Here is a 17,003-nt window from a genome sequence, read left to right as displayed (position 1 = left end):
CTGATTTATTCAAAACAACAGAAAGGTCAAGGGCTCTTGTGAATGGAAATGTGGTGCCTGACATGAGGTGAACAAAGTAGAGATTAGTACACAGACAACAAGTTGCGAACAGAATTCTGATAAATATATCTGGAAAGCTGACACTATACTGCCTCTATTAGGAATGATACACTTGACACAACATTATTATGAACGACAGTATTACATGAAAAGGATGTATAGTGTTGGCTGTGTTTCTTATATGCGTGTGCTTGGCATGTATGTCAGGAGATGCTTGTTGTGAGGAATGGATGCCCATAGGGTATGAGTTTGGATGGCTGCCCTAAGGGCCAAGGAGTTCCTGGACAACGTGGGGCCAGTCATAGGAGATGAGCAACCATCGCACATCTACAAGCAATTGCAGAGGCTGGTAATCTTACCCGCTGCAAACAGCCAACCCAAGTCAACCCTGGACCTTGTGAGAGAGGTCCTCCTCACAACTGCCCCGCTAAACAGTGATGGCCATGCCTAACACCTCCACCATGCCCAGTGAAGAATTCCTAAGTTTGGTTGACGCAGTACACATGGCCCACAAAACAGTGGATCCCACCCAGCCAACCGCAGCAGCAGAAGCACAACGGTCCCAGCAGTCAATCAACATGGAATCCATCAGTGACCCAGAGGAACCAGCAGCCCCCATCCAAAAGTGTATTAGTCTAGCCTTTCGATGATGCCGTTGGCTTCTAGGTGGTAGGCTGTCATGTGTACTATCTTTCTCCCCACACTATCTGCGAGGGTGTTCCATCAACTGGACGTGAAGTTGGCCCCCCTGTCACTCGTGACGAACTGTGGGACTCCATGTCTGCTGACCCACCTGATAAGAGCTTTCACACAACTCTCTGCCGTCTGTTGGTGTATTGGTATTGCTTCTGGCCATCTGGTATTTCTGTCAATGATGGTAAACCCTTGGGGTTGGGGGTCATTGGGGTTGGCTGGCTGGTCATCTCCATGGTCACCAAAGTAATGAAGGCATGAGTAAGAGGCAGCGACTAAACTTACAGAAAGGTCATAGGGCTCTTGGTGAGAGGAAATGAAAATGCCTAAATGAGGTGAACAAAATATAGATTAGTACACAGTCAACTGTGTTTGTTTGAGCATGGAGAATGGTGCATAATTCTATACACAAATTACAAACAGAGTTCAGATAAATATATTTGGAAAGCTGACACTGTGTTGCCTCTATTAGGAATGTGACATTATTATGAACGACAGTATTACATAAAATGAATGTATGGTGTCGGCTGTGTTTCTTATATGCACGTGCTTGGTTTATGTGTCAGAAGATGCTTGTTGCGAGGAGTGGATGCCTGTAGGGTATGAGTTTGGACAACCAGGTAAGATGGACGATTGTACAGGTCCGTGTGGGACTCTACATTATCACCCCAACATGGTTTCTACTATTCATATCTCCCAGAATAATGAAGGGACATGGTAGCTGTTGGATAACAGATTTAAAGTTATCAGCGAAGACATCACCAGGTGGTGGATAGAGAAAGCATGTTGTATATTTTCTTAGCAAATGGATCTGCACAGCTATCAATTGCAGTGCAGACTGGATACTAATAGGATTTTGTGGGGTGTCATTATGAATATAAACAAGTAAAAAATGTGCCGGAGTTTCTTTGGAGCAATCGAGTTTTCTATACAGCTGCTACAGCGTATAATCAAAGCCACCGAAAATAGATATAACTTTCGGTGGTCTCGGTGTAATGCTGTATGGGCCACGGACCATGAAAGTTTAACACAGCTCGATGGTGGCCTATCCTATATCATTGCCAGAAGCACAATTTTGGCTAAATTTAACCTTAAATAAAATAAAAACGTCTGAGGCTGGAGGGGTGCAATCTGGTGTGTTTGATGATTGGAGGGTGGATGATCAACATACCAATTTGCAGTCCTCTAGCCTCAGTAGTTTTGAAGATCTGAGAGCAGACAGAAAAAAGTGCGGATGGTCAGACAAAGCTGGTACAATAGTTTTCTTTTACAGAAAACTAAAACCACCCCCATGGCTTCCTATATTTATGTTATAAGGGGAATGATAGGCTGTATACTCTTATGGGCTTGGACACATATTATTACCAATCATAGTCTGAAAAGCAATTCATACAGGAGAAACTCCTGATATGAGCAACCTTAGTTCCTCTCATTTAGCTCTTAATCCTCACAGTTCCACTGGAGATAACTAATGAACTTTACTTAAAATTTGAGGCCATTAAACTGAAGCCCTTTTAAGTGCTATAACTTTATTGCCTTGCTCCTGCTTTTTTTTCAAAGGAGACTGATTATTTATGTCTGCCTTCTGTTTTAAAGTCGACGATGGTTTTGCTCCCATGGGGGAGGAACCTGACACAAATGGCATAACCTACCCAGTGTCTTGGCTTTGGGCACCCTTGATGGCGTCTTCGCTAAGAAACTTTCAAGTTCAGGCGCATCAGACAAAGCTGGCACTGCCTGAGGAGAGGTGGAAGTGTCAGACACAACTGGTGCATCCTCTGAAGCATCAAGAGCACCAGCATGCAGCCTCCAAAGAGGCCAACACATCAGTTATAACTGGTGCAGCCTCCAGAGAGGCATGAGTGCCAGGTATATCTGGCACTGCTTCTGAAGAGGCAGGAGAGCCAAAAACAACTGGTGCAACCTCAGAAGAGGCAGGAGTGCCAAAAATTACTGACAAAGCCTCCAAAGAGGCAGAAGTGCCAGAAATTACTGGTGCAGCCTCCAAAGAGGTGGGAGTACAGGGGTACCATTGACCTTTCCTTTATATTACCAAAGGAAGCACCTCTGGTAGCATTTACATTTCTCCTTCAGTTAGCAGCAATACTGGAGAAAGATATACCTGGTATAACATACTGGTTTAATACTTTCTGTTCTGCCTCTGGAAATGTGACACATTCACTTACCTTTAATCTCTGGATTTCTTTTTCCATGATGTACAAATCACAATTTTGCAAAGATGGATGATTCTCTCCACAATATATATACAGTATGTTGCCTTTTTATAACATACACCATGCTCTGCTTCACTACACTTAACACACAGCAGGCTTGCCTTGTAGCCTCTGCCTACAAGATCCAAGCATATGACGATATTCTTGACAATACAAACATCTCCTCAGCCTTGGGATATATTGCTTAACCTTAAAATGTAACCATACTGGTTTTATTACATTAGGTAAATGGGTAGAACTGAGTGTAATAATTAATTTGGAAGTGGAACTAAGGGTCCATTGATCTTCATTCTTTCAGTTCTAATCACACAGTGATCTTTTAATTCTTCTATAAGTTTACCTTCTGAGAACGTCATCAGTTGGGTTGTAAATCATTCCCTTGGAGTGATTCCAAAAAGCATGTACTGAGTAGTCTACTTTAACTCCTCCAAGGTGTGATAATGCTTTTAATTTTCCACTTTGTTTTGCTGAGGCCGATTCTACTGTCAGTTTCCCTTAACCTTTAGATGATATATTAGTCTTTCTGGCACAGCACTTCACAATGTCTCTATATACATTAAAAATGTCACAATTAGAATCTTCCAGATTAAAGGTCAAATACTTATCATAAAAGGTTTCAAATATCCCTCATCCTACTTCACATTCATTTCTGGTCAATTTCCCTTTGCTCCATGCCGGAGCATAGGGTTCCAGTGTAATTACACGAGAAGGCTTCCAAGCCATGTCCACACACAGGTTGTCAGAGGAGGGAGCAAAGGTCGTCATCTGTGCCAAAAGGGTATCATCAAAGGGTCCAGGGGTACTCGATTCTTTATTGCTACTCATAAAGTTCAAATTGAGAGAAAAAATCAGTAAACCTGAAAATTTTAAAAAGATATCATCAGCCTTTCATGAAGTTTATTCTTCTACTACTGGCACCAATAAGAGCTGACTCCCAAATTTCCACTCCCTACCCTACCTCACAGGTGATGGCACAACACAATTAGGGTGGCTCAAGTGTAAGCCAAACCTGCTTGTTGGGACTTAGAGCATTACAAGAATACAATCATTCCCAGTGTACTCATATTATGGGCAGAGAGGACAGAATGCCAAGAGTCCCTATCCCCAGAACCAGACCACCCCTAGAATCAATGGCCCAGCTCTGCAGAATAGTTCCGCCCTTGAGCTATTAATGTGGTAATCCTTAGGTCCAAACATTATTGGGTAGTTGATGATCCTACCATAGTTCCTACTATTAGCTTTGGATATAAACCCCAGTCCCAGCTATGATACATTTTCCTATTTACCAGGTAAAATAAATTTTACCAAAAGTGGAAAATTCCACAAGACTTAACCTAAACTAATTAGTAACAAAATATATGATTCACGGACTCGAACCCAGGAACAAATTTCGGGGGTTCAAGAGCACCCTCACCATGTCAAAGTGGTCCCAAGTTGAGGGGGAATTGTACTACAAAATTAAAAGGTGACGACACCACTAAAATAAAGTAGAAATATGCTTATGTGATCCCTCAATTAGCAATGCAACAGGAATCAGCACAGAAGTTAAACGAATTAAAATTTCTAAAGTTCACTATACAGTATACTTTATGTAAAATTGGCTTTAATATTAATGGAAACCTTTGTCGTAGTTTCCTGAATGGATAGTTGATTGCAAGTGTTAAATAACAATGTTTACCTGGTAGAGAAATTAAAATTCTTTTTTTCTTACAGAAGTAAAAGAGGCAGAATGTCGGTCTTGTGTTCGCCAGTGACGCTGATACCATATAATAAAAAAAATAAAAAGGCAACATTTACTAAAGCAAAATGAAAATTCTTCACTTTTCCTCACAGAAAAGAAGGAGGATGATGAGGAGGAGGCGTCTTGTGCTCAACGGTACCAAAATTCATCGGTGGCCTCCAAGTTGGTCGTCTATTGGACGGCCTTCTGGGGGAACTGGAAATATTGGAATTTCATGGAAAACTATTCAAAACTTCGTGAAAATCGATGCGCTTTCTGGAGGTATAAAAGTTAATCTCCCCCTTTTTTGTAAATCTTTTTTTATGTTAATATTTTTCTTGTTATTGTCATTCTGTCTGGATTATTGGGAACTTTAAAAAGCAGTTTAGCTAGACTTTACCATACGACAAATTAAACTTCTACATTTGTTGGGCTGGTGAGAATGAAGTGTTTTTAGATGAACAAAATACAGTTAGAGAAGGTCACCATCTTGAGAGGAAAAGGACAAAGCGAACATACCACAAGTAGAAATCGGAGAGCAATCTAGCGCTGGACCAAAAAAATAAATATTATAGTAATCTGGACACTTACATACGTGGGCATTTGAATATCCAGATGGAAAAATTTATTTTTTTCTGTTATCCTCTCACGAGTTTGTTGGGGTAGAATAGAAATGATCTTAAACTAATCATGAGAGCTCTCTGTTTTAAATACAGCAGAGTTGATCTAACACCTTCAGTTAACTTGCATTTGAGCAGGATACATAAGAATATACACCCATCTGAAATATAATTGGCTTATGCCTGCTGAAACAAGAATTCTTTGAAGAGTCCTTTCTGGAATTCTGGGCCATCAAAACAAGATGCTACACTCATACTAAAGATTTTTGTATGTTCTATAATATTGAAAAATTAGTCATCTAGGAACATCATATAATTTTAGACGATATTTGTATTACTGCAGATCATTCACTAACATGTCCTACAATCAAGGGAAGTTCTCATTATCTTTTAACTCTTGCAATAGTTGAAAAATTATTGTACACTTTCATTAGGTATGATAATGATCTAATACACACTTTATCCTCTCACAAGGGTCCTGTTGTGAAAAAGAATTTTTCTGTTAATTTATCACCCAATTCACCATTACAGTGGGTACTATTACAGAGCTTGGGGTTATAAATAACCCATAATGTATAAGAACAATCATGAATACACATACCAGTACAGCAATCTTTCGATTACCCAGATCGCCATTGTCTGGAACTCGACAATGTCGGACACACGCAGACCACGGACCAAGGTCCAAAGATATATAAATTATATATATATATATATATATATATATATATATATATATATATATATATATATATATATATATATACTCTCTCTCTAAAAATTTTAAAACAAATCATAAACAGACTGAGAAAAGTTTAAGGGGATGAGGAATTATCATGAAGTTTCAAGGTTGGGGAAATCGGATGGCTAAGCACCATGGGAGAGGAAGGGCAGTAAAGGCTGTGAGAAACTCACCCAAAGAAAGGGTTGTTTTGGAAGGTGGGTGGAGCTGGGGAGTTTTCCTTGCTGGGAGTGGGTGAGGATGCAGTGCTGGATGGGTGAAGAGGGCTACGTAGACATTTGACTTGCCAGAGGCAAGTCCCACTTTTGATTTTTTATTTATATTTTACGCTATTCTCATTTAAATTTTTACTGTATTTTCTCATTACTTAATTTTACAACTCAAAAGATAAACGTAATTGCGTACGTAAGGTATGAGAGAGAGAGAGAGAGAGAGAGAGAGAGAGAGAGAGAGAGAGAGAGAATAACAACTGAGATGAAATATTAGCAGTAATAAAAATATTCTCTTGAGTACTGTTATGATGTGTGATAATCATACTTAGAGTCAATTAAACTTGTGATTAATTACTGTACAATAAATCAAGCAAAGCAAACAAGAAAAATGGCAAATGCAATACCACTCTAAGAAACGCACATGAACACACACACTATGTAGAGACAGTAATGTGAACATTGATGAATCGCCACATGTAGACGTAAACACACCCACACACATAGGCATATAGGTAAAGCCTCCGTGATATTATGAGGCGAAATGAAAAATCATTGATTCAAACAGAACAGAAAATGATCACCTACGTTTTAGTAGAGTTCTTAAAATCAATTTGCTTTGAACAGTCATCATCGAGAAATGCCATATGTCCTAGAGTTGTAAACACAGGGTATTGTAATGTAATACGCAAACACAGCTTGTGTATTACAAAATCACCGAATTTCATTTTCAGCAGATTGTACCAGACTAGGCTTTCAAACAAGATTACCAAACTTATGACTTACGTAACAAATCATAACCATCTCTTATAATTAACAACCACTTACCAAAGAACTGATATAAACAACATTGAGTGTGACATAAACAAATAAATTGGGAAACAGCTGTTATTCGATTTTGAGGGATTTTACTTTAAGATAAAGTATGTTAGTTTACCTTTTATATGTTTTACATTTATGTACAAAATCAGAAATAATAATTCCAGTAATACATTTGTTGCTTTTAGCAATTAAAAAAGGATTCTCCTAATTCTTTCGCTAGTAGGCGCAATCAGCTGATTCTTAGTGTTAACATTGGATTTTTCACTCGCCCTCATCTGGATATCAACATTATCAGACAGGCCCTTGATTCTATTAATCCAACTGAAGGATTACTGTATCTGAAACAAACGAAACTACTTCGAGATTGATAATTACCGATTCCTTTCTTAAAGCCAGAAATAACCTTACTGTCCTGCAGTTCTGTACTGAAAGCCATTACTGTAAAAACTAGTAAAATTTTTTTAAATAATGGCCAGAGGCAATTAACAGATTTAATGAGGCTATCAATACATGATTGTAAAATGCAGTGCATTCGTCCAGTTGTTTGTGAGTGCGTATGTTTATATTCTTTTCTCTTATTTGTATCCAAGTAAGTAACTTCTTAGCAGTATTTTTTTTATTTAATTACTTTAGCATACATCCTTCATTATCAGTGGAATATTTTCTATTAGACAGTTATGAAGGTTTATCATTAATATTGTAATTTAATTCAAACTTGTTTTTATTTTGCCTGTTTATTGAATCAACTTTCCTGTTTATAATTTACTGCTGGTCGCCAACACTTATTTTTTTGTTTACTTCGCTTGACATTGTTATAGTCCTCATCAATCTGCTTTCAGCTCCTCACCCTCTAGGCTTCGTCTCTCCCTCCGTCTTCGCTTGCTTCTTCTCTACTAATCCACACTCCTCCCTCTCTCTCTCTCATTTCCACCGCCACTGCACTCATTTTCTCACGCGAATAATCATCTTCCAAGGTCCATCGTCTTTCAAACGACTTTCTCTTTCTCTTTTTTACATTTGCTCCCTCTATTCCATTGCTCTTTTCATTCAAACCCTTAATTTTTTGCCTTGTTCTCTACATGCACGTCTCGTAATTTATGAGAGCAATAGCATAATTATCATTTACAATTTTTTTGTTTCTTTTTCAGAAACTGTTAAAGAGAATGAATATTTGCTGGGCTCTTTTTCCAATATTTGTTTCCGAATTCTAAAAAATTACATGACTGTTTCCGCATTACTTTTATTCGTCATGTTCTTCCTTTTTCTCTATTGTTTCAACAAGAAAAACGTATCCACTTTGATCTTTGTTCTTGCTTGTATATTAAAAATGCAAATAAAAATTAAAAGATGCTCAGACGTAGATACTATGAGAGAATCTGTCAAAACGTAGTATTAGGAATATTGAAAACCAAAAACAGTATTGAAAATAGATAATTTTGAAGTTTATTTCAAGTGTAAAAGGAAATTAAGGCCGATAGGAGAGACTAGTAAAGGGGCTGACTGGCCGGGGCAAACTAGTGACACTAAGCAAGGATGCATACATAGACTCGAAGTGGAAGGGTAAAGAAAATTTTAGTAAGAAGTAAAGCACTTCATTGGTGATTTACCAGACAATATGACTTTCCTTATAGTCATGAACACCAACATAGCTTCTGAAATAGACCCCATAATGTGCCTTCAGGCAGTGAGAGCTCAAATTCCAGCCTGTCGAAGTCCATGGCATAAACTTTAACCTAATCTGAAATATGAGAACAGCAGTATGGCTCCAGCAATAGTCACGTAAATGACGTAATAGAACACCTGAATTCATTCTAGGTTTGTCTTCTCTGTGACAAAAGGGAATGGGTACTTTAAAATCTCAAAAGCTTTTCTCAGTTGTGATAAATTAATAAGAAATCACTGCAAAAATTCTTTCTTACAAAATTAAATTTACGTTGGCATATTGGTGAATAGTTCCAGGGAGTGTATTCCTTAATTTCTGTTACATTCCAGTTCTTAGGAAGCGGGACCACGTATTACTTTGATGTCTAATCCTAGCCTCTTCATTCTTTCTGTTAGACAGAGGCTTGATAAACGTACTTGCCCGTCTGATAGGTATTCATGAGAAATCAATATCATTAACAACCTGCCCGCACCTGACACAGGTGCCAGTTTGTATGGACTTACAAAGGATCCAGGGAACGAATCAACGACGCTGACGCTGTGGTGTTTTTCAGCTTTGACTTCAACCCTCGAGATCTTCCTCCTCGAAAGCCACACCAACTCTGGATCAGGCTAGAGTTAGAGGTACCTTGGCGCATTTGCCCATTTACTCATTCGATAGCTTGGAAACTTAGTCTGCCTTTCTTCTGTAAGTTGAGCCGAGAAAATTTTGGTGAGCCGAGCTTAGATTAGGTGCTTATCAATTTTATTGTAAAATTCTTTCAAGCTTATTTTTTTCTGTATTATTATGAGATATCTAAAGGCATAAAAAATGAAGGATTTCCAAGATGAAAACTGAGCATAAAAGCATACATTTCCCTCTTTTCATTCCTAATGATTTGGAGTCTTAGAACCTAGAGAAATTATTAATGTAACAAAGTGCTTATCTAAAGTTTGAAAGTACTTGAAAGCCTTATCATAATGTTAACCTTTTATTCAAACATCAAAAGCATTTATAACTTGTTTATTAATTAATTTCATCTCTGACTTTCCAGGCACCGCCTTTAGGTCAACAAACCCTGGGAGCATGGTCAGCAGCAGAAAAAAATGGAAATTATTTTAACTTGACGATGTCGTATCATCATCTGAGTAACATATCAGCACATAATACCGCCCTGAGGCCTTTGGACGATTCTGTCGAATGTCCCATAGTCGAAGGAATCAACATTGACAAATCAAGTAGGACCTACCAGAAGTACATTAAACATCTAAAAAACTATGATGATGTGATGAATAAGGAAAGATCTGTGCAGAACAAAATGATTTTGAGTCAGAAGGAAAAGATCGTTAAGGAAATATTATTGAAATACGAATTAATTAATGGATCTTCCAGCATAAGTGAGAAGCTAATACGAGAACTCGAACAGACATCAAGTGATGCCTCTCGGAGTAAGGCAGGGAGCACCAGCCACTCTGCACAAGGGGACGAGCGAACCACAAACAAGTTCCAATTTACAGAGCAGGAAGTGAGGTGGGCACTGCGTCCCAGAATTGCCTCATGGATGGCAAGCCACTGCCCAACAGCCTCCAGAAGAGAGAATTTCGTCGCAGCCCTGCAAAAGCATGTGAACGTGACGACCATCGGAAGGTGCGGCAAGCTGAAGTGCGGCAAGAACCATTTAGACAGATACTGCTATCGCTGGCTTACGGGTTCTCACCTCTTTTATCTCTCTTGGGAAAATTCTCTGTGCGATGACTACAGCACCGAGAAGCTGTGGAGGGCGATGCAGTACGGGATGGTGCCTGTCGTGTACGGAGGAAGGGACTACGACAAGATTTTACCACCAGGCCCTTAAGCATCAACTCCCGTCTTTTCAGAACGTTTCGGCACTGGCAGAATACTTGGTTTACCTGAGTAATAACCCCGTTTCCTATCTGCGCTACCTGCAGTGGCGGCGCTTCTGGGAAGCCAAGGACGAATTGCCATGGACTTGTAACCTATGTAACACCTTGCACAAAGTAGCAGGGCTTAGAGACTTGCGTGATACCCGCGAGCGGTGGGTGAAAGACACTTCCGATTGCTATGCGCCTTTCATCTGAGGAAACCTGCCGGCGACGCCAGGTGCCTTCCTGGCAGGCACATCTTATCAAGATACAATACGTCAGACATTCACACTTTATATATATTTTGCAGCAACTTGTATAGGAAATTATTTCCCTGATTTTTTAATCTGTTGTTAGTTATATTATTCACCAATTATATTCCTAGTCATTCACGTCTCCTTTCTAAGGGTTGAACATCAAATGCATCACACGTGTTTTGGTATCGTGAGGTGTTTGATCTGCATAGCTTGCCTGTGATATCTCGGAGTGCTTAAGTGAATGTCTTACTTTGGGATTTTGTATATATTTCAGTGTCTCACATTTTAGGTATAACTGACCAATGTGATTCCACACACACACACATTTCTCCCCTGCTCTAAACCAAGTTATCAACATAGACTTAAAAATGCAACTATTTGTGTACAAGGTTATCAAATTAATTTGCAGAAAACTTACTAATAAATATCTTGAGACTCCTCTTCAAATTTAGACTTCAGCCTTAATAAAAATGTTCATTGTCAACTACAATAAAACAATCATCAATATTTCGTACATACATGGTGGTGGGTTTTAAAAGGGGGTTATGTCCAGACACCCTTTTCTCTAAATTACACATATAAAATTCTGTAAATGTGGGGCCCAGAGCACTTTCCACACTAACTCCTTCACACTGAATACAAGTCACCGTTAATATTCCTAGAAGGTATTTTTGTTGCACAAAGTTCCAAAAGAGCTTTCAACGTTGCAGGCGGAATGTCAGGAGCAGCTATTTCAGGGTGATGATACACGTTCTCCATAATTATCTTTATAGTCTCTTGAACTGGAACGTTAGTAAATAGACTCTCAACGTCTAATGAGGCCAATTTCCCTGAAGGTTTTCTATCTTTCAAAACGACTATAAATTCTTATGTGGATTCAATTGCATGCTGTTTTGGGATATATCTTTTAATAATACTGTTCAGCTGTTTAGATATCTCATATGTGACGGTTCCAACTTGTGAAATTTTGGGGCGTAACGGAGGGTTCACTAGATGCTTGTGGATTTTTGGATTACCATATACAAATCCTGGTTCACTATTGCTGTTGACGATGCCTATGTTTATTTATTTGACGTTTGAGGTCTTCAGTGGGATCTTTGTGAATTTTCTTAAACTTAGTTTGGTTATTAAGGCTGAAGTCTAAATCTGAAGAGGAGTCTGTTCTTGAATTTACTGTTGAACTGGGAAAAAATAATTCATTGCCGTTTCTGGATGCTTTGGTTACTTTATCCAATAACACTGTAAAAACTTCGGTGTATGTAAAGTCAACTAATCTTGGAGATTGTGTTAATTTCAATGGTGCTTGCCCAGAAAAATGCAAAATAGGAGTAATTAAGACATTCTTACATAGAGGGTATAAGGTTTGCAGTGACTGGGATTCCTTCCACATTGAAATTACCAGAAGAAAACAAATGTTATTAACAAACAATAACTTTCCTATGGAAGTAACAGATGAAACTGTAAAAGTCTTTGAATAAAGTCACCCTCAATGAGTCGTTACCAACGCGAAGAAAAACAAATCGACTTCGTTTTTCAGGGACAAATGTCAAATCGCTACAACGTAGAAGAAAAGCTGCTGAAAAAGATTGTTTCTAATTATGTAAAGCCGGTTAATGAAAGTGATAATGTCTGTCTCAGGATTTACTATAAAAAAAAGAAATTTAAACCTATTCATTCGCAGTAGACCAGCTTTAGGGGGAGTTCCTGACAGTCATCACGTGGTATGCCAGTATCTGCAATCGGGTAGAATGTAATTCCTCCACATATATTGGATATACCACTGTCGGAGAGAGATTTCTCATGCACACACAGACAGGACCAATAAAAAATTCACCTTGCAGACTTTCATGGCGAAAGAAAAGTAGCGAAAAGACAGCTTACAGAATGTGTAAAAATTCTATGTAATAACAGTTCTGTGGGGTACTTGAGGATGACAGAAGCCATCTTACTAATAGACATAAAACCTTCCTTGAACTCTCAGGACGAAGGATGCCAGGGGCTTCTCAAAACTTTTAAGCACTGACCTATTTTTTTAGCGAAATGCTGAACATTTTCTAGTTTTATATCTATACATAAAAGTACACACACACACACATATATATATATATATATGTATGTATGTAGAATCTACTGGTCACTTTTTACCAGATACATATGTAATTGTAATAGTCACAATGCCTTCAATCCCTCGAATTCTTCGCGCTTTTTTGGATACTCTTGTCACTACAAAGCCTTGAGATCCAAGGGCAGAAAATTGAAGTGGTTGTGATGTCCGAAAGCGGAAAACGAACCCGCGTCACCATAATTGTGGCTATTATAATTACATATGTGTTTGGTAAAAAGTGACCAGCAGATTCTACATATATATTTCAGCCTAAAAAGCAATAAAAACGATTGCCCACTTCGCTACGTTGGTGAGAATGGGTCTATTTCAGCTCTAATAAATATATCTGAAAACAACGGGTATATGTATGTATGAGAGACAATAGACCACCTTGTGATTATGATGACGCGGGTTCGTTTCCCGCTCTCGGACATCACAACCACTCCAATTTCTTGCACTTGGATCTCATGGCTTTGTGGTGACAAGCGTATCCAAAAAAGCGCGAAGAATTCGAGAAGTTAAGAGGGCATTGTGGCTGTTACAACTACACACACATATATATACTGTATATATATATGTGTGTGTATATATATGTGTGTTTGTTTATTTTTGATTTGTTAAACACCCAATTCTTTGCATAGGTGTTACGTTGTTTTAATCATTGACCAGTTACCCATTCTTTGACCTGTTACACGTTAACAATAATTCCATGACAACTGTAATATTTTAACACTTGTTTGCTTATTTGTAATTATTATGTTTGGTCATGAAATGATGTAATATTTTAGTTCGCATGATTATGATTTAGCTATTGTCGAAATTCTGTTATGGAGACAAAATAAAGGAATGTTAGAGTGGCTTCTTTTTATTTCTACGAACTTCGAGTAGTGAACAGAAAGAGGACTATAAACACTGAAAGAACCAATACCAGAATAGTTAAAGTTCGCAATCATCTATTGCTCAACGAAACCTGCATTATAAACAAACTGCTGCCTACTTTAACTATTTTGGTATTGATTCTTTCCAATGTTCTGTAGTCACTCTTCAATTCACTACTCGAAGTTCGTAGAGTTATAAAAGAAAGCCACTTCTTAATCATTCCTTTTATTTTTGTCTCTATAGCGAGACTTCGGACCGTACTTCGTCCATAATCATGCCAGACAAATATTTACATTATTTCATGACCAAATACATATATATATATATATATATATATATATATATATATATATATATATATATATATATATATTTTTTTTTTTTATGTTTTTACTGGACATTCTGGTTTTGAGATAGTTTCTATGAGACAGGTAGCAACATTTACAAATATATTAGCCTTGTGATTCTGACCTTGTGGGTCCAGTGAAACATAAAACAAGAGAAAAGGGGGAATTTCATATGAGCGTAATGCTCTTACTTCTGAGAGGAAATATTACGTAAACATGTGGGTGAACTAAAAGGAGTATATTTACATAAAGACATTAGTTCGGGAAGGAGAAATGCAACTAAATTGTTGATCCTGAAGGATATTCCTGCAGGATGAATGAAATTAGAGTTCCAGGCACAGCCCGAGAAGATTCCACGATATAGCCCATCTGAAATGAGAGATACAACCGATTATACGCCAGTAATGGAAATAAACAAAAGGATAATGAATTTGAAGCTGCACTGAGGTGTGGGGCTCGACGAGTTAATAATGGATTAGCACTTGAGAGCAGACACTCAATAGCATGTGTAATAACTGAACAAAAGATTCTGTGATTACTGGCACTCAAATTAAGTAAATTCTACAAGGACGTAGCGTGACTGAAAGGACGTCTTTACAGAGCACTTTACTGTAGGAGAGAAGTGGTTCCAGCGAAGAAGGCGGTAGTGGTTGACTCCCAATTCACAAGGGCGAAGGCGTTGGATCTTCCACATGGTAGGATGTAGGGGCGCCAACGGCGCGGGCAACACGTGGGTGACTTCACGAAGCGCCAGGTAATGGAGTGGGTGGCCCTCATGCTAGGATTAGGTTAGCAGCGAAGGTAACACGTGGTTGGCGGTCGAAGTGCACAAAGGTAAAAGTATACTTTGAGGGGCCACGTGGTTAGATGGAAGGGATGAGCTAAGGGCGTCGTTCAGCCAGGGGCATGGTCCTCCGTTTGGGGGTGGTGGTGAGTGTGTTCATCGTGTCTCTACGCCACATCGTCCCGCGAGTCTCTGAGAGCGGGCCCTTCAAGTCCTTGTTCGTCTGTCCTTTTATGCCATCTGCTGGAGGCAGGGGGCAAGTTCTTCGATAGGGAGTTGAGTCATTTCAGCTGTGCCCGTGGCTGGCGGGGGGCCGTTGCCTGGAAAGTCACCCAGACAGATTCACTTTTGCCTCGAAGAAGGAATTTGCTACTTAACAGGAGTGGCCTACAATCTACTTAATCCCTTGCCATCCTGACCATGCTACCCAATTGTCCAGCCCCGGCTGATAGATAGGTAGGCACGCATGTCGATAGACAGATATTTCTATCGATAGATCGGTAGACAGGAAACAAAAGGAGCAATTTGCTGGGAATTCTGCTAATTATAATATATATATATATATATATACACACACACACACACACATACACACACACACATATATATATATATATATATATATATATATATATATATATGGTATTCTCACTATATATATATATATATATATATATATATATATATATATATATATATATATATATATTATTACATATATACACACACACACAATACACAATACATATATATATATATATATATATATATATATATATATATATATATATATATATATATATATATATATAGTGAGAATTGTGTACCTTAAAGAGGAAATCCAGCTCACAGAAGGTTTAGGAAAGAGCATTATCTGCAGTGAAATAGAACTTAGGTGTCGTTCTCCATTTCATTTCTCATGTTCTTTCAATCCGCAACAACACATGTTCTTTTCATTTATTTTGTAGTTTTCTTAATTCTGATACCAGGCGCTTGTACTGTCAGATTTTTCTTAGTACGCAAAACCGAAAAAACTTGAGTAGCTCAACTTTGCATACATAAATATGACCGTTCGATAAAGTTCCAGTTTTCATGTTGATGAAAATGTCTGATGATCAGTCTTCGATTTTCTTTTCTTAATTCGATTAACCCATTAGTGATTAACTGACTGACTGGTTTCTGTAAACTACGAGACAATTTATGTAAAAGTAATTTGAACCGCTATAAATAAAGCAAAAGTCATGAAAATATTTCTAGAAAGTAAAACTAGCACAGCTCTAGCTCCGGTTAACAATAAAAAAACAGACGTTATTCTCACGTACAGAAAAATCCTGGAATTCAGAGGCTAAGGAATTCCAGAAACTAATCCAGGGAACGAAGATGAAGCAGACGAATTCCAAGTCTCGAACAGATAAAAAAGTGAGACTTTCTGTCACATTTCTTCAAAGTAGTTGTGGTCATTTTTCGAAAAAGTTTAAATTCTAACATGAATTTGCAGTTAATCCGTTAACTACGTATATCGACACTAGCAAAAACATAAAACTTGCTCTCCGACGATTCAGAGAGGTGGCGGGATATACCTGTTCTAAAAAAAGGTGAAAAAACAATTTACTCGCTAAACTCTTCTATCTTTTAGGGCGTAAGTCAGGAGGACCCATCCCTCAGTCACGTCACCATTCCAAGTACTGAAGAACACATCGCATAAAGCTTGCAGTTATTTGCTATGGCTGCAATTACATCGATCACTTCCTCCACGTGACCTTGGATTATCTTGTAAACCTTGCACGATGGTGAGACATTTGGTTTTGATATCAAACCATCTTAGAGATAATACCGTTAGTGTTCACTTGTAAAGTACTTTGAATATATCGATATCCTTTTAGAGAGGTCATTAGCCTCAACATGTTATCAAGACACTTACGACCTAACCATTATCTCCGTCACGTTACCAAGTTTTTTCTTATTGTTTTACTAAAGTCCAGAAATAATGATGCTTCCTTAAGATTG

General features: G+C 38.2%; 1 protein-coding gene across 1 annotated transcript; it reads left to right on the top strand.

Annotated features, from left to right (window-relative positions):
* The first annotated feature begins 4,741 nt into the window (after positions 1-4,741).
* LOC136849744 (uncharacterized) lies at positions 4,742-12,348 on the top strand. Its single transcript, XM_067123135.1, has 3 exons — positions 4,742-4,989; positions 9,245-9,386; positions 9,797-12,348. The coding sequence occupies exons 1-3, from the start codon at positions 4,943-4,945 to the stop codon at positions 10,595-10,597; spliced, it is 990 nt and encodes a 329-aa protein (XP_066979236.1). The 5' UTR covers positions 4,742-4,942; the 3' UTR covers positions 10,598-12,348.
* The last annotated feature ends 4,655 nt before the right edge of the window (positions 12,349-17,003 follow it).

This window comes from Macrobrachium rosenbergii, chromosome 21 (assembly GCF_040412425.1).
Source record: "Macrobrachium rosenbergii isolate ZJJX-2024 chromosome 21, ASM4041242v1, whole genome shotgun sequence".
Lineage (NCBI taxonomy): Eukaryota > Metazoa > Arthropoda > Malacostraca > Decapoda > Palaemonidae > Macrobrachium > Macrobrachium rosenbergii.
The sequence above is the reverse complement of the archived record's forward strand: the minus strand, read 5'-3'. Positions and strand labels throughout refer to the sequence as shown.

Excerpts from the sequence above, each read along its gene's own strand:
- LOC136849744 (XM_067123135.1), top strand. The coding sequence starts at position 4,943 with ATGGAAAACTATTCAAAACTTCGTGAAAATCGATGCGCTTTCTGGAG. Across the intron at positions 4,990-9,244 it reads AATCGATGCGCTTTCTGGAG|GTGCCAGTTTGTATGGACTT; the intron begins GTATAAAAGTTA and ends CACCTGACACAG. Across the intron at positions 9,387-9,796 it reads GGATCAGGCTAGAGTTAGAG|GCACCGCCTTTAGGTCAACA; the intron begins GTACCTTGGCGC and ends CTGACTTTCCAG.